Source organism: Aythya ferina, assembly GCF_964211825.1.
Source record: "Aythya ferina genome assembly, chromosome: 2".
Lineage (NCBI taxonomy): Eukaryota > Metazoa > Chordata > Aves > Anseriformes > Anatidae > Aythya > Aythya ferina.
In genome coordinates this window covers 62,983,440-63,003,022 of record NC_140297.1, presented here as the reverse complement: position 1 = coordinate 63,003,022, position 19,583 = coordinate 62,983,440, and the positions used below count along the sequence as shown (strand labels likewise).

Below are 19,583 nucleotides of genomic sequence, written 5' to 3'. Positions count from 1 at the left end.
GGAGCATATCCCTTTTCCAACTGATCAATCTCTACTTCTGACAGGTGACATATATACTGATGCCTATTTGTCCCATTTCGTGGCCTCAAGTGAGTATTTTCCATCCCCTTTTCTTTTCATGGTCTTTTTTCAGTGTGTCTGCCATGCACATAAACAGGTCTTCAGGGACCCATTACAGAAAGCAACACTGAGAATAACTCCCTCCTTGCATCTCATTTTGCACTTTTAGTGGCAATCACATGAAGGATCCCCTTTGGGGAGACTGACTGTTTCCTTCAAGAGCTCTGGCAGTGGTGTTTAAGCCATTATTCAGAAGATCAGAAGACCTAAATCTGTTTCATTGCATCTCTATCAGGGGCAACAACAGGGGAGGCTGAAACTTTACCCATCCTCTAGCTCATATTGAAGTACAAGCAATGAAAGAGTGTTATGGGGCCTTCGGACCCCAGAAACCACACTCCTGCTCTTAGGACCCACCACGGAGATTGTATTTCTTCACTAGATGTGCACACACACTGCCGCTGTGTCCTCTGCACTCACAGAAATTTAGGTTGGATTCTGCTCTGCTTCATCTGCTTTGCCTCGGTTTTTTTGGCAGCCTGGCATGTGTGTACATTTCTCTCAGATTGGTCTAAATTCAGAGAGGCTTGGGGGTGCAAATAGAGAGCTTGAGTCAGGAGATACCAAGTGGGGCATGTAATCGTCCATTAGTCCTCGTGACCTTCTCTGGGGCCTGTCATCTGTTGGCAGCCAAAGCCCTCTTTAGGTGGTGTCCCCCATGCACCACATTTACTGCTGGCCTGCGTGTGGGAGTCAGGCAACTGGTGTTAGCTCTGTGAACCTCCTTGTACTCTACAAATCCCCAGGAAGCATAACCTGGAAGGATGTAATCATCTCCTGTGTCAAGCAGGGTGACCCCTATGTGTGCAGAAGGCCAGCACACCCAGTATTGGAGGAGGGCAGCACCTCCTGAGCCAGGTTTGTCCCATCTCTCTTTTTCCTGGCTTAGATGTTACGCACAAATGTAATAGAAGTGTTTATGATCAAATCCCTTCCTTTGGGACAGATTTGATGTGTTTTATTTTACCTCCCATTAACCTCTCATTTATGTATGATGCTAAGAAGAGACAACATCACTTGTTCCTTTGCCAAAGCCAACCTGGCAAGAGGCAGGCCTTGCTATCTGATTTAAGTGGGAGAAAGAAAGATTTAACATTGGGAGGGGTCAAATTCCCAGCTGGTTTCTAATTCTACACATGCGTATCCCCTGTTTGTCTGATCAAATTGCATATTTCTAAAGCTTCAAATTTTTCTGTAATTGGTGTAAGAGCTTCACAAATGCATGAGGTCTAGTAAAAAAACAGCACTGCATTACACGTAATTCTGGGTTATCTCACCACTCTTTTGAACCTCAAATGCAAGAAAATAACCCCGCCGATGAGGGGATAGAGCAGTATGCTGTGCAGGTTTACACATCAGGGAGCAGCTTGGGAGCTGGCTGTATACTTTCTAAGTACTGCTGTTTGGATTTGTGTTTCACTACAGTGATAAAGTGGAAACCATTCCAAAGACCTCAGTGCTAGCGAGATTTTTTTCCTTGTCTATTATTAGCACTCTGCTTTAGCAGCAAGCACTCATGAGCCAATACGCACAATTTTAAAGGACTTCAAAGTGTCATCAGGAACCAAGTGATATGTATGTTAAAAAGGGTTTAATGGAGCTGCAGTCACTGTAGCACAGCGGCTTTTTATAGCAAGTTTTTACAGCGTTAAGAAAAACATCCTGCAGATTTCAGTAGGGCTGGCATATGGATAAGGTACTTTGCACTATGATTTTTGTTTATCTGCTATTTAAAAAAAAAAAAAAAAAAAAAAAAAAGCAGAAAGAGGGAACTGCTCTGAACATTGCTAGCTATATGAAGAACGATAAGCAGGAACAGGCCTGCAAAGCTCAGCAACAGCTATTAGCTCTATTTTGGGTGTATTTTTTTTCCCTAAAAAAAGGAAAAACATACATTTGCAAGCCAATGTCTTGGTTTAGGGAATGAATATATACAGTGATACGTACTCATATTGAAATTGTTAACTTTTTTTTTTTTCCAGAGCCACTGGATTACAAAACCATGGACCACAAGGCAAATTGTTCCCCAGAGCTGAGGCAGGCTTTTAGTGACCATCTCTGAAAGCGCCTTAGGTTGGGCTCCTGCTGAAGAGAAGTCTTAAGAAACCATTCACAAAAGCCATGTTAAATACTAGAGATGACACAATTGCTGTGGCGTCATATTGATCTGCAGGACTGGCTGAGGATTTGGTAGGGAATCATTGATTTTAAAGATGAGAAACTGCTGATTTATATTATCCGTGTTTCCCTTTACAGCGCCATTTACGAGCCTGCTTTAATTATGCCTGAGAAGTCTGTAGAGGTGCCAAAGGAGACAGGCTCCTCATTGCACTTCAGCGTCCTGCAACAAAAGCCTGCCCACATCTGGGAGAGCCGATCATGAGTCTTCAGGCCAGGGAATGGCTGGCTGCAGCCTCGTCCTCAAGAACAACAGCACAGGCAGGAAAACCCTTTAGCTGTTGTGCCTGCCTGAGCAGGGACAGATCAGCATTTCCAAACCTCAAAGGCAGCTGAGGGATGTTCACAAGGCTGGTGGGAGCAGGGCTGCCCCAGCCCACTCCCAGATGTGCAGCTCACTTCGCTCCCACTGTTGCCATCGTGCCAGCAGCTGCCAGCCCATCCTCCTGACCTGGTCTCTGCTGCCGGCAGCCTCTTTCTGTTTTTTTTTTTTTTTATTATTATTATTATTTATTTTTATTTTTTTTATTTTTATCCCATCCTCCTGTACAGAAACCCTGCTCTAAAGAAGCAGAAGGAGAGTATTTATTTATTTATTTATCTGAGCGGAGGAGGGCAGAGGAGTGCTGGGCCCAGGGGGGGGAGGAAGGGTTTTGTGGGTTGTTTTCTTTTTGCAACACTAGTTGCTCAGGGGAGTGTCTTGCGTTATTAATGCTGAGTGGCTCCGGCAGCTGCTGTGGTTTTAAGGTCGTTAGTCACCCACTGCTGGTGCAGGAGAAGCGAGAGCACTGAGCCAGAGCTGCTCAGGCAACCCTCTTTGTCCCGCCCGGCCGGCAGGTTGGGAAGAGCTGCAGGTGGGGCTGCAGGCCATGGGGGGGTGTGGAGGGCAGCAAGAGCTGCAGGGACATAGCCCCCTCACCACAGCCATGGGGCGAGTGTGGGGTGCTCCCTGCATTCCATAGGGGCAGACTGGGGAGCAGCCCTGCATCGTATTTTACCCCCCGCGGGAGCTGCCAGTGTGATAGGGATGCAGGATGCTCCCCGCGCATTAAGGGAATGCAGGCGCACGTGCGCTCTTCCCATCTGATTGTTGTTTGTTTTGTTTTTTTTCTCTCTCTTTCCTTAGGATGAGGGCCTCTAGGCAGACATTTCTTAATTTATTCTGCATCCTCTGGCTGCTGCTGCTGCTGAAGGCTGCCTCTTGCTCCCCTCTGCCCAGCGGAGACGACTCACCGCCCCCTTTGCTCCCCTCCGGGCTGTACAAAGGACACACCTGTGTCGGTATGTATGCAGGCTCTGTTTGCCCGGCCGGCTACTTCATTTGTTACTGCACCGGTGAGCGGAGCACTGCTGTGCATGTCGTAAATCACTCCTTTATCTGTTCCTACAGCTGTACTGCAAAATACCCAAAGCCTTTGGCGAAATTATCACTTAAGATGTTGCAAGGCCAGCGTGGTGTCTGGAGTTATTTTATGATTTTGTTTTTGAGCGGCTGCTTCCCAAAGTTCACGGTTTTTTGCTCTACAGGGAATGGTGTCTGAAGCTGTGGCTTCAGCGTTTATAAGTCTGGGACCTGGAAAACTGGCGACAGTTCCCGATGCTGGCGGTGGGTCAGGCTGGGTGGTGTGTAGCCATGGGAGGACACGCTGTCCCCTGGCTCATGTAGGGTCTCCTCGGTGATTCCCTTTCCCAGGAGACCACTCCTGAGAGTAGCTGATCCTCGCTTGGGCCACAGATAAATGCCTGGAAGGTTGTTGTCCAAGGTGCTTGCATGCTGCAGCTGAAATTCCCCAGGACCTGGCGGCATGGCTGATCCCTGTGCTGGTTTTGGGGCCAAGGGATGCCAGCAGGGGGGGACATCAGGGTAGTCCCATCTCCTGCTGTGCAGCCAACAAACTGCCAGGGCTCCTTCCTCCCATCTCTCCTTCTCATGAGTGTATCCTGCACTTCCCATGTGCTCCCTGAACAGGACTGTGGCAGCCCAGCTGAGGTGGGGGGGGTGCGTTTTGGCAGCCCCCTCCCACAGAGCCAACGTGCCTGTGGGGATCTCCACAGCAGCTGTGGCTGGGAGCATTGTGCAGCCCTGACACCCCTGACTAATTTCTTCCCAAAGCAGAACTGGTGACTGGTCAGCGTGACCTGGGGGTATCTCTGCGTCAGAAGGGCTGTCGGTGTGACACTCTGTATGCCTAGAGGGATGTGGCGGCTTACATCTTGCATGCACACAAATGTATCAACCACATCCATCACTTAACTTTATGACCCAATGTTTTACACTGTCTTTTTTTTAGCTTTCAGGGCATTTTTAATAAATCACGTTGCAGTTCTCCATGCCTCAGAAGGCAGTATTTCAAGCAAAAATAATTTTCATTGTGTCTCAAGGAGCACAATTAGAAATAATTCTAAGCTTGATTGAAATTTTGTTGTTGTTGTTTGTTTGTTTCCCACGCTCCCAAGCCACCCAAAGTGCGGATCTGAGCAGTGCTGAGGCAGGGTGAATGGAAAGCAGAGCGAAGTCATGGACTTGAGTAGCTCCAGCCAGGGCTCAGCCGCCAGCCAGAAAATGAAAGCAAGTGGTGAAAAGCAGAAATGGCTGCCTGGGACCACTGCTGCTGGAGCAGGTAGTGAGAGGGAGATGGTGCTTTTTAATGGCCAGATCTTTAGTCAGCAGCATTTTTAATGGCATGGAGGAAGAGGTGAGCATGCTTCCCCTGGGATTATTACAGCTGAATTTTTAAATTTCAGCTCCAAATGTTGTCTGCCCTTTCCAGCTACTTCATGAGCACCTAGTTGCCCCATTGATGCACAAAAACCCTAAATGACCCCCAGAGACCTTCACCACTCCTGTAAACCACAAGAGAGAAGTCTGCGGGGCACTGAAGCATCACAGGGCAAGGCTGGTGACCACAGGCACCCCAGCAATCACCCCAGGGATTTGTGGGTTAGCTGCTTTTTTGGCTATCTCTTGGAAAGGAGGACAAGCTGCCTGTGCCTCTTCCCTTTCACAAAGAGGACAGGGGTGTTGGTTGCACTGGAACAGGGGTATCATCTGGTTTGGTGACCAGCCCTCCTAGGAGCAGAAATGAAGTCGAGATGCACCACATCTCTGGGAGGGCAAGTATAATTTCCTTTCAACAGCTTGACCACAGACACTGTTAGCTCAGTTTTCTGTCTGGGAAGGCATCAGAAGAGGGCTGTGAGAACTTTCTCAGACTTTTTGGCCGTATAGACCAAGGCAGTATTTTTAACATTAGAGACACCCACTGCGAAACATAGAGGAGTTTTCTTGAAGAAATGGACTTTCTCAATTAAATGCTTGGTCAGGGGACTAATCTTTTGAAAACATTTGTCTCATTTTTTTTCTTTTAAGTGAAATGAGGTGTCTGCACATTGAATAGTCATTTCTGAGCACTGCTCTGTGTGCTCAACTCACATGACGGAGATTACTATGTTAATAGACAATGCCAGTGACAAAATAGATGCTCTTTCAGTTACAAAACACAGAAAATATTTTCCATAAAATCTTTCCACTGAAAGTAGCACCCACCTCGAAGAAGTATGCAGAAATTATATGATGGGAGAGTGAAGTACAGCTCTGGTACCCCAGCTGAATGTGTTACAATTTGGTCACCCTTTTTCTGCTCCCCTTGCTAGCGGCACTCCCTGGGTAGGCACCATCTCCCCCAGGATGTTCTGGTCATACTGGGGAAATGGTTGGGTCATTTTTGACGCATTTTCTTGGGGAAAAAATAATTATTATTAAAAAAAAAAGGCTGCTTAATTCAAAGAACGACTTTTCACAATTGACTTGGTATAAAAAATATATAGAATATATATATTATATATATAATCCCCCTAGAAAGGAATTTAATGCTGCTGCCTTTTAGAATTATAGAAGAAAGAGGGAAAGAACCTGGTGATAACCCTCTTGGCCTTGAGATCAGATCTAGTGTTCCTACGTAGTTCCTAAACATCTCCAACCTACTTTTAAATAGGTACTAGAGAGCAGAGCTTCCACATGGTCTTTCCTTTGCCCTGTCTTCAGAGAAAGCTTCCCAGCACCTGACAGTCTCTTTTCTCCATCTATGAAACTGTCTCCTGCCTCCCCAGGCTGAGGAAATGCTCCCTCTTTTGCATGTAGTGAAACCAGCTCAGGTTCTCCCTCGAGTCTTCTTGCAGGCCTTGCATGTGATGTACGCTTCTGCTTTGTCCCAATGACAGGTGAAATGGCTTTCATATGTTTTCCTCTATGTGAATACCCATGAAGATGCTTTTTGCTCATGCAAAGACAGCGAGTTTACGGTCTGTGCACTGTTTTGGGAGCTGGATTTTAGATTTGGTTTTAGTTTCTGGGTTTGTTGTTAACTGGCAATATGTCTTAAGGGGTTTCTTCAGGACAAGACCTAGAAAACCTCTTGCTAGAAGCAGCCTGAGAGTTTCGTTGGGGCATCCGGAGAGCAAGATGCTGTGTGTTTTTCTCTCAAGAATTAAGTATGAGTGTGACCTTTGAATACCCAGCTCAGGCCTTTGACATTTCCCATCTGTTAAATGAGGAAAATACCACCCATTTCACGAGGCAAGTAAATGTTTACTTAAGCTAGTACTAATGTACCCAAAGATAGTACAGTAATCCCAGTAACTAGTAATGCCAATGTTAATATTTCTTTACATGTAAGACGATGTTCATTATTTATATACTATTTCTGAAAAAGTTGTAAAGCTTTTATTCCCCTTCTGAATTATGACAGAGCAATTAAAGTGTCTGCAAGTTGTCCTGTACTCTAGCAAAGTCAAATTCATCCAGAAGTGTCTGAACCACACTCAGGAGAGGCAGAAGTTGCCCTGGAAAACAGGGGAGATGCTGAAAGATAGGAAGGAACTGCTACATTCATCTCTTCCAAATGGTGAAAAAAATGAAATTTGGGGAACTGTAGATCAGTCAGTTAAGCATCAGTTCCTGGAAAATTCATGCAGTAATTAATCAAAATTTTTTCAAAGCACCTTTCAAAAATAAATATGAATAAGAGCCTAACTTGATTTATCAAGGAGAATCAGTGTCAGAACAACCTAATTTTCTTTGATGACAGGATAACAACATGTAGACACAGAAGAAGCAGTAGATGCTTGATTTTAGTAAGGCTTTTGGCACCACCTCAGTAAGTTTCTACGCAGTGGAATAAAACTGGTGAATGGCCTTGTTCACAGAGTAATTACAAATAGCTCACCCTCTATGCGGAAGGATGTACAAAATCAGATCTTTCTTAGACCTCAACTTTGAATGTAGTATCATTCCATATTTTGTTTAGCCTGGATAATAGAGTGCTATTAAATTAATAGCTTAGATAAAACTGAGAAGGCTTGCAAGTATAGTGTAGGGCAGGATTAAATTCAAAACAGTCTTGAAAACTTGGAGTGGTTGCCCCCCCCCAAAAAAAAAAAAAAAAAAAGTCATTTCAACACAGGTATGCGGATGAGGAATGGCTGGCTAGGTAGCATCCCCAGGGAAGATCATTTGGGCTTGTAGTGGCACAATGATGGCATGCTGTCAGGGTGAACACACACACTGCAGACACCAAGATGTGTGAACAGGAGTTAGCTTGCAAGACATATGAAGTAACCCACTACCTTTCCCAGCACTGACAAAGCCCCTGAGGAATTTCTGCATTCCCTTTTGGGGCTGTCCATCAGGAATGAAGCAGAGTGACTGGAGATTTCAGAGGAAAACAAACATAAACTATAAAGCATGATTGAATAAATTGGAGTTAATTAGTCTAGAGAGGACAAACTTGAGAAAAGATGTTAAATCTGTCCTCAAAAACATTAAAGGGGTGATTTATCCTCCAGGATCCTAACAGACACAACAATAAATAATGGAAATACATACTATTCAGATTAGGGGCATTCAGGTTAGGAAGAGTGTGTACTAATGGTAACAATAAGTAAGCACTGTCATCAGTTCCTGAGGAGGCTGTAGAAGACCTCATTAGAGGTCTTAACAGCTCTATCCCTTAGGAACAGCACAGACACCATTGGTTAGCTGCTAGACTAGAGGTGTGTGTAGGATGGCTTCTTCCCGGACGGCATTTCTGGCTCTCTCTTCTGTGACTGCAAGCATCATTTGCAAATAGCAGAGTTTATTTATTTTCTCCCCAGCAGCAGGCTGCCTTGCTCCTTTTGCCGATTAACTTTGGCTGCCCTTTTTGGAATGAGGCTATTAGTCAGGGAGTGCTCGATACACCCAGACAGCAACGCTTTCCATCTTCTTTGCTAGCAAAGCGAGATCCTGTGGGTCAGCAGCCAGGGAAGCAAATTTCACCGCCTTTGTGCTCAATATAATGCCATTCTCAGTAACCTTCATGGGTTACCTCTTCCGTCCACCCATGAGAACATAATTCCTAACATATGAGGGTGTGTGGTTTTCAAACATATTTTCAGCTCTGGTTACATTAAAAAATGCACGTTTCAGAGCTGCCCAGCTGTACAAAACACTGGTTTTCACCTGTGTTGATTTGTGTGATAGTCGATGTACCCAGCAGGTCACCTCTGTGCATGGACATGGGGATGAAATATGCCCAGAGTGGCAGCAGGACCAGTGGCATTCAGAGCTCCCCAAAACTTTATGGAATTCACCAAAGGGGGCTGGAGGCTTTTCATCACCATGCTCAGACAAAGCGGCTGTGCACATATTGTCTGGGGAAAGTCTGGGCTTGGTTTCGATTGCAGTTAACTCGGTATGAAGCTGCAGCACCTCTGTTCCCTTCACTGACATTGGTCAGTTAACACAGCAGCAAAACTTGGTCTGATGATCAGCAACAAATAGCATATTTAACTGCAGCCTTTTTTGCTATGATTGTTCATCAGACAGAAAAACCACAGGCATGAGTAGTGAGGAAGATATGAAAGCAACTCTTAAAAAGGAAATATTTTCTACAACAATTTCTATTTTTTAACAACTGATGGTAAAAATTTAATTTTCAAGATCACCCCAAATCCTATTGAAAGTTTATGACTATAAAATGTAAATATATCTACTGATCTCAATAAAAAGGTGTGCTTCGCATACCTACCTATATACGTACATTTGGGTGTAAATACACATACATATATCTATATGTGCATATACAGACGTGGGTAGTCTTGTATGTCACTGACGATTGCCTTTAGTATATGCTTTCTTTAATAATCTTACTTATTTAGTATTGTCTGTTTGGTTGCTGATTGCCCCAATATATGTGCCTTCCACTACTGTTCATATGTTAGCCCTACACAGAACTTCAGAACAACCTGCATATATATTTAAGGCAATAATTTTCAGTGATTTTAGGAACTGTACATTTGAAACAAGTTTTGTGCATTCCAGATCTTAAAATGGTCAAATCTCTGCAGACTGAATGAAATTATCCATGTGGCTCACTGTTTGGCACTGGACAAGGGAACAGTCCCAATGTCAAGAGATAATAAAACTGCCTCTGCCACCATTCAGGCTTCAGTACATTTCTAATACTCTTCCCAGATTTGAAAATGAAAAATATGTTAATGGCACGCATACATTTTTTTAATTAATTAATTTTCAATTGGAAATGCCTGGGGTTATAGATCTAGTTAAATAGGGCTCTTTAAAGTATACTACAGGAAACACCAGGGATGCGTTTAGCTGGCAGGTATAGATACCAGAGTGTTCCACTAGATGGAAACTAAATTTTCTGTACCAGCGTAACGGTATCAGAGTCCTCATAGGACATCTTAAGGAAACAATAATGAATGAGTAGAGCTCTGAAGCTCAGGGTCTAAAGTGTCTCACTGCTGTTGCATGAGCTGCAGAGGCATGAACAACAGAAATGATAATTGATATTCTAGGGTTAGCTATTTTTGTTACAGAGCTATGATACACTTGAGATACTGCTATATTGACATCAAAATTTCAAAAATATCTTTACCCAGTATACTATATGTAATTTTATGCCCAGTGTCACGTTTGGTAGTACTATATCATTTAGCATTTTCAGGATATTTTATGACACTTGGCAAATTTAGGTGAAAAAAGGTTTTGTATACGCCAACATATTAGAATACAGATGCCTATAATTATATTCCATAACATCAGTATCTCTATGAAATACAATAACTCTAACTGTAAATGGAATAAAAAACAAAGTCTGAGTTAAAAGACTTTCATAGTCACATCCCTTTCTAAATAGTCTTTCAAAGCAACAAATGCTGTGGATCACATGGGAAAATAACAATCCTGACTTTGCCTATACACCTATCTGTTGAGCTGACTATTTGCATGTTGGAAGGAAATCCAGAGATTTCAATGGGTTGTTCTTTGAAGGTATCAGCTCAGTGTTCAGAAGCAGCAGCAGAATGCAAAATGGGTGTGGGGAAGTATTAGAAAAGGTATATATAGTAGAAAAAAAATCTTTCCTGTACTGGGACATTGAATATCCATGGTCTGTCTGCACCTGGAGTACCCATGTACAGTTTTGTTCCCCATCTCAGGGAAGAAAACAGTAGACCTGCTGACTTCTAATTAGCTCCCCACACTCATTTCAAATAGGAATGCCTTATTTTGGATTGAACTGGACCTGGATTAGGCAAATTCGGAAAGAAGTGTTTTTACTCCAGAACATTAGCATCAGCATGAGAAGTCACAGTATGGTCCAATACACTTTGTAGACTACCTCTGGGAACTCCACCTCTGTATGATTCATTTTAAAAGATGTACTGGAACCCACAACATGAAATGATCATCCGAAATGGAAGAAGTGAAGCCCACGTTTCATGAAAACCTTAATCTTCTGTATAGAACCAGGAATGTGATAGGTGGATTTGTTTTTACAGGTGCTTTGCTGCTGCAGACAGGTATTTGAGGCAGAGGTTTGCCAGTTCACCAACTAAGGCTCCAGCTCCTGCACCACGGGAGCAGGCAGGGCAACCACAGCCTAGTGGGTAGGGCTTATGGAGAGCTATTTGTGTCCAAGGCCACTTTTCTTGGCTTATTTCTTCTTGTGCTTCAGGGGTACAGCTAATTTATAGCTGGGGAATGCTGATATGGCTAGATGGGCAAGAAAAGGCTCCAACACTCACGAGCTTGAGCAAAAAATGGCAAAGGATGATGTGCTAGGTGCCAGAAATCCATTTTACTGGACAAAAATATCCACAAATCCAAAACTTACAAAAGCATCTCTCAGCATCCAGACACTCCTTGACATCCGCAGGTATAATTCTAATTACAGATCCTTTCAAACATGTGCAGCAGAAGTGGATTAAGTTAAATAGTCTGTTCAAACTGCCAGAGGCTTTGTGGCTAAGAAATGAATCTCTCTAGCTCTGATTTTATTATTGGGGTATGATTATTATTTTTTTCCAAGCATATTGGAAACATCATTTTATTATTACATGCTATTTTCAAATACTCGGGAAGAAGTACTTCCTGACGTGTGTTTTCAGATTACTGCTGCTGAGTAAAATGGTTATGGCTTTCTCTTATCTCTTCAGAAATTAATAGCAGATGGGACAAACTACCACTAAAAGAGACAAGTGTTTTATTAATACCAAAGTCTCTAATGGCTGGTAGGCATTACACCACCAATGAATTTCTTCCAGAGAAAACATCCTTCAGCCTGGCAAGGTATTGAAACCTGTTGTTATTGAAGTGTGACAGCAAAGTCAATTTCTTGAAACTTGTTTCTAACAAAATTCATATGCAACTACAAAAAAAAAAGAAAAGTTGAGCTTTTCATAATCTTTAATTATGAAGCCTATCTATCCAGACCCAGACCAGACCCTACACTGCAGGGAACTCCAGGAAGCTGCTCTAGGGTGAAGGGTATTAGTAACTGGAGATTCCTTGCTGAGAGGCGCTGAAGCACCAATTTGCCATCCGGACAATCTCTCCAGAGATGTTTTCTGCCTGCTGGGAACCCACAGTCACGATATCACAAAGACGCTACCAAGCCTAGTAAAGCCAAGGGAATAAAACCTATCCCTACTTTTTCATGTAGGGTCGAATAAGGCCACAGTGAAGTGACTCTGAAATATCAAAAAGGGTTCTGTGTCCCTCTGAAAGATGTTGAAGGGATCAGGAGCACAGGTAGTATTCTCTATCCTCCCAGTTGGAGACTGGGACCCCAAAAGAAGGAGGTGGACGGATCAGGTGAATGATACGCTGCATGGCTAATACCATACTCAGGTTTGGGTTCTGTGATCTCAGATGCACCTTTGAGAGACCGGGCATGCTGACACTGGATGGGGTGCACCTGAGCAAGTAGGGCAGGAGCATTCTGGGCAGCTGCCTGGCCGAGGGGAGCCTGTTGCTGAGGCCTTCCTGCTTCAGCTACAAGGAGCATTGTGCCTGCAGGCTCTCATCTTGATGGTGACCTCGACCCCTGGACGTCTGCTGGGAGAGCAGCACAGCAGGCCATGAGCAACCCAGGAGACTCCTGCGGTGCACTAAGGGTAACTTCAAGGCCCAGGTTGGTGGCAAACCAACCAGAGGAGAAGTGTTGCTGGTGCTCCACAGCACAGACCAACTTGTTAACAAGGCTGAGACTGGAGGCAGCCTGGGCTGCAGCAACCACACCACGGCTGAGTTTGTGATCTTGAGGAATATGGGCCTGGCAAAGAGCGAAGTCAGGACCATGAACATTAGGAGACCAAAATCCCACCTGTTTAAAGAATTAGTGGGTGAGACCCCATGGGACGCTGACCTTGGTGACAGGGCAACTGATCAGAGCTGGCAACTCTTTAAGGACACTTAGAGTGCAAGAGCTCTCATGAGGATAATCAGAAGGCTGGAGCACCTCTCCTGTGAAGAAAGTCTGAGAGAGCTGGGGCTGTTCAGCCTGGAGAAGAGAAGGCTCTGGGGAGACCTCACCATGTCCTTTCAGTACCTAGAGGGGGCTATAAAAAGATGAAGAGTGACTTTTTACATGGGCAGATAGTGATAGGACAAGTGGGAATGATTTTAAACTAAAAGAGGGGAGATTTAGATTAGATCCTAGAAGGAAATTCTTTGCTTACGGTGGTGAGACACTGGGACAGGTTGCCCAGAGAAGCTGTGGATGCCCCATCCCTGGAGGTGTTCAAGTCGAACGGGGCTTTGGACAACCTGGTCAGGTAGAAGGTGTCCCTGCCCATGGCAGGGTGTTGGAACTGTATGATCTTTAAGGTCCCTTCCAACCCCAGCCATTTTACGATACATTGCTTTATATGTGCCCAGCCCATAATGAGAAATAAATTACATGTAAATATCTAGTAAATTAAAAGCAAGCAATAGTTGCTAATGACTGTCCAGATCTGGAAGTGCTTTTCTACAGATCCCAGAGAATTAAGAAGTTTATACTCTCACACACAAGTAATCATACTTAATTATGGCAGTGAGATTTCCACAGTCAGAGACATATGATTTCCCCCTGTCATTTTTAGCTATTTTACATTTTTAGCCTACAGGATTAAGAGCTATTAATGGTTAGGATAACTTGTTAGCATTTCTGATTATTTGTTTATTTAGCATGCAGGGACATTTCTGTTGATTTTGTTAGGGGGTAGTGGCTTCTTCTGCTGCAGCCAGCCATGAATCCTTTTCCTACCACTAAATCCAGAGGAAGATGCCCTATATGATGAGAAACAAGGATTTGTAGTAGGAGCAAGGATAGTCTAAGTTAACTTCAGCTTATGGACACTAACCCCTTGAGGCTTTACCTATAACTCAACACAGGACACAGGTTCTCCTAGAGAATAAATCTGAATTGCTCCCGGGGGGGGAGTGTGTTTTTTATCCAAAAATCAGGGAGCATGAGTGGGGTTGACTTCCTGGACTGGAGTAAGTCCTTACACGTTTCGCCTTTTCCTGAGTAACTTACAGTCTCCAAGCCAAGAGCTGCTCCTGATGACCTCAGTCTAGAGGAAAGGTTCTGTAGTCACCATGGGCATGGCCTGTGGTGGGACAACAAGAAGTGCCAGCAGACCAGAAGGAGCAGAGAGCCACAGCATCTGAGGCAAAGGACACCTCTAACTGGAAGTGCAGACCCCCTTGAAAATCAGTCAAGTCTTTCTTCACCTGCTTTTCCTGTCACGTGTAGTGTTTCATCTGGAGAAACTGCATTCAAGGAGAGCACTCGAAGAATGAAGTTGTGGCTGATGGGTGCCTGCAGCAGGGAGGTGTTATAGCATCCTCTGTGTGACAGTAAAAATGGCATTATGAGACCAAACACCCTGAAGTACAGCTCCGTGGGTTTTTCCCAAGTTGCCAGGCTATTATTGTTATTTATATTCATATAGCATCCAGTAGCCCAAGGTACTGCATTAAGTACTTCACCATCTCAGCAATGACTCTGTTAATTCTCAGGCAAAGCAAATCTCCCCTTGGGCCTGGTTCAATAGACACAGAAGTGCCTGACTGACTTAATAAACATGAAAAATTTCCATTTAATTGCCAGGAAACCTCTTCCTGAGTAGGGCTACCTGAATGATTGTTTTTGTGATTGAGAATTCTGTTTCTGTTTGGCAGAGCTGGACCAAAAATAGCTATTTTTCCCCCCTCTGCAGTACTTTGACAAATATGAGAGAGAAAATGTCTTACATCTTCAGTGGAGGCGGTCTTTTTGTATTCCAGAGGAAAGTGAAGCACCAAGGGTATTTTTATCCTCAGGACAACCTGTTGGATTATGAGTGTTGCTCAGGCTAGCTTGTGTGTTTTGCAGGGTTGAGAGAAGAAGGAATGACTTGTTTTGGGGTTTTCTCTTGGTTGAATCTGTCTCCATATACTCTCCTATTCTTCCAGGCTGATGAGAGGCAATGGCATCCTTTATAAATCATTCTGCAGAGGATTTTGAGTGAGAGTGGCTCCCTTCTGGCTCCCTGTCTCCTGGCTGTCTGGGATACCCAGCTGTGTTACGTAGGCTCTGAGTCCATGCTGGGACCTCACTCTCCCCAATAGCTGTGAAGTGTAACTATTTTTGTTAGAGTTGACATCACCGAATTTTTGTTTGTTTGCTTGTTTAATAAAAGGATGGAGCCACTGCAGAAATGGAGAGTGCAATGCTGACTCACAGCAATTTAAAATCTGCCTGAAATTAGAGGGTTATGGTCATTGTGTGAATTTGGAATTATCTGTATATGCAGATGACACTGAAGCTTCTTCATCTTAAAAGTATCAGAAAATTAGTGCTTCACACCTCAGGAAACACCTTACTATGATGTGCAAGCTCTTAGGTCTCAGCTGTACCCACTACAAGGAGCAGATAAGCTTTATTCCTGCTTGCAGCAAGATTAGTGATGTGAAATGATCACCTCTGTAGTTCAGAGGAAATGTTTTCTTTACCACCGTGGGAGAGCAGAAAGAACCCTGTGGCATTCTGGCTTTAGGCAATGGCTAGCTGGGCCTAATGGCCCTACGCATGCCAAACACCACTGGGCTTCAGAGGAAAGCCTGTGAAGAAATGGTGCCACAGTGGTTGTGATGCCCCATGGCTGTCGGCACACACGTCTGGTCCATGACATTTCTTTTGCAGGCAGCCATATCACCCATTCATTTTCTAGTTTTGGTAGCTTTCTGTGTGGCTTGTGTGAACAAGAAGTCCCATCAGGTACAGATGTGTGTCCTTTTTCGTGTGAAAGGTACCAGGAGGGCAGGAGGCAAAGCTGACAGCTGTAAGCTGCAGCTCTCCACTGCACTCCTTGGTTTTCATCCTTGAAAGGATAGAAAATCCTTTATTTAAAAGCCATGTTTGGTGCTGTAAAAGCCAGGCTGTTCTGTGCTTTCCTTTTATATCGATATGTCTCTCTGATAACCTACATGTTTTTGAATAAAGTCAGAAATTTACAGTTATTCACTCCCCCAAGCACTCATCTGCCATGGAGCATATCAAGAAATTAAATGCCCAATGACACCTGAAGTATGGCACAGGGTGCTTCATCACACAATGGGGATAACTGTATTCACTCTGTTTGTTTGTTTGTTTGTTTGTTTGTTTGAAGGATGTGTGCTTGTGGTCTCTGTGATTGAACAGCTTGCACAGTGGCACAACAGTACAGTAAAGGCAGCCGTGGAGAGACTGTGCAACTACATACCTGGTAAGTACCAAATAATGTGCCATATGTTACATCGGTACTGCTGTATTTCTCTGTTAATTAAAAATTCACACATTGAGTCTGAAAAAGCCTTAGCCACTTCTCGTGCAGCATCTAAAATCAATGTGGCTGAAAGATAGCCAGGTGCTATCTGCAGGAAAGACGTGGCTTCAGTGGAGCTGGGATTTTGTCCCAGAGCTACAGTGAATGGGATTGTATTATGCCCACATGCCTGTCAGTCCCTTTCTCCCTGCTCTTTGTCTCCCCTTTGTCTCTTTGTTAACAGCTTAAAAATAGTCAGATTCGATGTATGTCCAGCCACTCCTCTTTCTTGTTGATACGGGTCTTTATAGCAACTGAGAAGATTAAAATATTTTCAGCATGGATAGGAAGCCACTATTGTAAAATCATAAAAATTAGCTGAGGTTGACAGCGGTAAGATGTGAACCATTTGGTCTGCACAGAAAAGCTATTGAAATGTAACTGATGAGAAAAAATTTCAAAAGTGAGAGCTATTCCATATGAATATATGTAGACTCCCCCTTTTCTTTCTCTTATTTTATCCCAAGGGAGTCTCTCTGTCCAAGCACGTCTCTAAATAGAGAACAGTTTGAATACCAAAATAGCTTTGTGCTTCACAGACCCATCCTACAACTATTTAAGTAGCTAGATCTCACATTAATGTCATCTTTTTAACTTTATGAATGCAAAAAGGTGGCTTAGGATTCTACATTAAAGAGCCATTTTTATAGGCCTTCATGAATTGTATCTCTGAGAAACCATCTTGATAGACCTCCGTTTCACAGAAGATGCATGTAGAATATTAATTCCTTCCTTTCCAAGACATTATTTCCTGATACAGGATGGGGCGGGGAGGTAATTACTGGAATTCATTCATTGACAGAATGATGCTTATCTTATTTCTATTCCATAAGTAATATCCTCAGTGTTTTAAATTATAGGCACATAACCATGAAGTTGCAATTAGAAGCGCTGATCCTGATATTAAAATACAATTTTCTTCTTTAAAACGTGACATGCTAGGTCTGTGATCATGATTCACTCCATGGACTGTGTTCAGCTGACATGTCAAGATATTTCTTTTCAACTGCCATTCTTTACACACATAAAATCCTATTATCCCTTTAGCTAAATCTGTATAATCCAGTTACCTTCTATGAGATGCATGGATACACCCAATAGAAAAAAATGACCCTGAACTTGAAAGGAGTGAAAAATCCTAGGGATTGTGCAGGAGCTACTGTGTAACCCAATTTATCCTCCCCTAGGAGGTGAACTCTGCAGCCCAGCAGGATTCATCAGCTTCCTCTCGCTCCTTGAAACAATAGAAAAGCTTGGATACTCATGAGGAGCAAGCCTATTAAATCAGGCCGTGCCATTTCTGCTGAAGGAACCATTTCATTATTAGACACATGCCTACAATTACTTTTAAGAATAACTGTGACAAATCAATGGCAATGAGAATTTTTCTAGGGACAAAAAGGGAATAAGCACTTTTTTTTTTTTTTTTTTGTTAAAGGGCCTCTTATAATTTTGATTGCAATAAAGGGGAGTTGGATCAGATCTTCAGTGACGTTACATGCTATTCAAAAACAAAAATAGTTAAAGAAAAAGAGAGGAATTCAGCACCCATCACTCCTTCTCAATCCCATAGGCTGTGTAGAACAAGACACAGTCGTGCTGGCAAGAAAATATTTGTATGTGCCATGTACGTGATTTGAGCGACAATAAAACTATGAAAGTATTAATAGTAACACCAGTGAAGGAGCAGACAGAAATGCCAGGTCTGGAGGAACGGGCAGTATTTGTGGTAAAAGGGATGTTAGCAAGAATATGTGTTTGCCTGGATCCTGGTTGTCTGCTGGATGAAAGAGAGGTGTCTGATATCCAAAATGTGCTTTGAGACTGTCTGTCTTGGTGTTGCCTCCAAGTCATGCTCTGCTTCTGTCAACCACTGCTGTGTAAACACCTTAGAGCTTGAGTGGAAATGGCAACATGATTAATACCATCTTTCCTGCAAATATTTATCCATTGGGACTCAGCCAGGAATTGTATTTCTAACACTACAAAGCTATAGAGGAAAAAAAAAAAAAAAAAGGTTTTATCATGTAAGAACAGGGAAGTTAGGGGATTTCTTCCCTGAAGCAGCGCAGAAGGAAATATATTTACTTCTGGCCAACCACCTCAAAGCCGGAGGGAGACAGGTGCCCAGCCTCATCCAAGGGTGCTGTATTCAGAAACGATACCAAATGTGGGGTTATTGATGTCTATGATGCCTTTCCTTTTAGGTGAACAAGAATAAAATCTAATTCCAGCCAGGAGACCAATTTTTGACTCACAGATAGCTCCTAAAAAGCCAATAGAGAGGAATTATGCAGCAAAAAAGGCAAAGAAATGAAGCTAATAACTTGATTGAAATAAAATATCTGGCATGGGATAAGAAAAATCAGCTGCTGCTGTTACAAGAGCTGTCTGCAACACTGAATGAGTAGGAGGGTGCTGGGGAAATAATGCTTCCGTGCCCTCCTGCACCTTCCAGGGCCATGTTCTCATTTCTCTGGGGTGAGCACAGCCAGGGTCATGGATGGGCAAGAGGAAATGACTTCTCTCAGGAATTTCACCAGCTGTGAGGTTGCTGGTGCAACCCAGCCTCTTGGTGGCTCCTACCAGCAGCAGTGCTGCCCTGGCAGGGCATAGCACCTCCTCTGCAGGATGTGTGCATGGTTAGCCAGCTCCTGGCTGCTCAGGCTGGGAAACACAGTCTCCTCCCTGGGGTTGTGAAGTGGTGGAGAGGCTGCTTTTTTACAACAGTACCTCAAAGAAACCTCTGATGAGCTGTCTTCTGCAGGGCATGAAGGGCACATTGCACCCAGATTCAAAAAAGACCCCTGAGACAGCACGTGGCTGGAGACTGTGAAAGGGACCAACATGCAAAGTGTCAAATATTTGTGTGAATGTTATTACTCCTGCTCTATACAAAACAGCATCTTCTACCTTGCAAAATCCCCCAGAGACACGGAGGCAGCTCAAGCAGTAGCATGAAGTCCTTCATCGCTTGCTGCACTTTATCTATTTGTTTTCTTTCTTCTTGTAAGCCTGTCACAGTTTGCTTAAACTGCTCAGAAAATGCTGCAGCATACATGATTTGTTTCAGCTTTCACATGATGCAACACTCCGAACATTTAGCAAGT

The 19,583-nt window shown here is 43.6% G+C and overlaps 1 protein-coding gene across 2 annotated transcripts in view; it reads left to right on the top strand.

Moving 5' to 3' along the window:
• Positions 1-2,130: 2,130 nt before the first annotated feature.
• The window catches only part of AOAH (acyloxyacyl hydrolase), a 73,965-nt gene continuing 56,512 nt past the window's right edge, over positions 2,131-19,583 (top strand). The window contains exons 1-3 of one of the 2 annotated variants that reach the window (XM_084509667.1): positions 2,131-2,310; positions 3,425-3,579; positions 16,279-16,374. In XM_084509667.1, the coding sequence (XP_084365793.1) occupies positions 2,258-2,310; positions 3,425-3,579; positions 16,279-16,374 (304 nt within the window). In that variant the 5' untranslated portion in view covers positions 2,131-2,257. Of the gene's footprint in view, positions 2,311-3,045; positions 3,153-3,424; positions 3,580-16,278; positions 16,375-19,583 lie in introns of those variants that run through there. The other variant, XM_084509668.1, reaches the window with a different exon arrangement.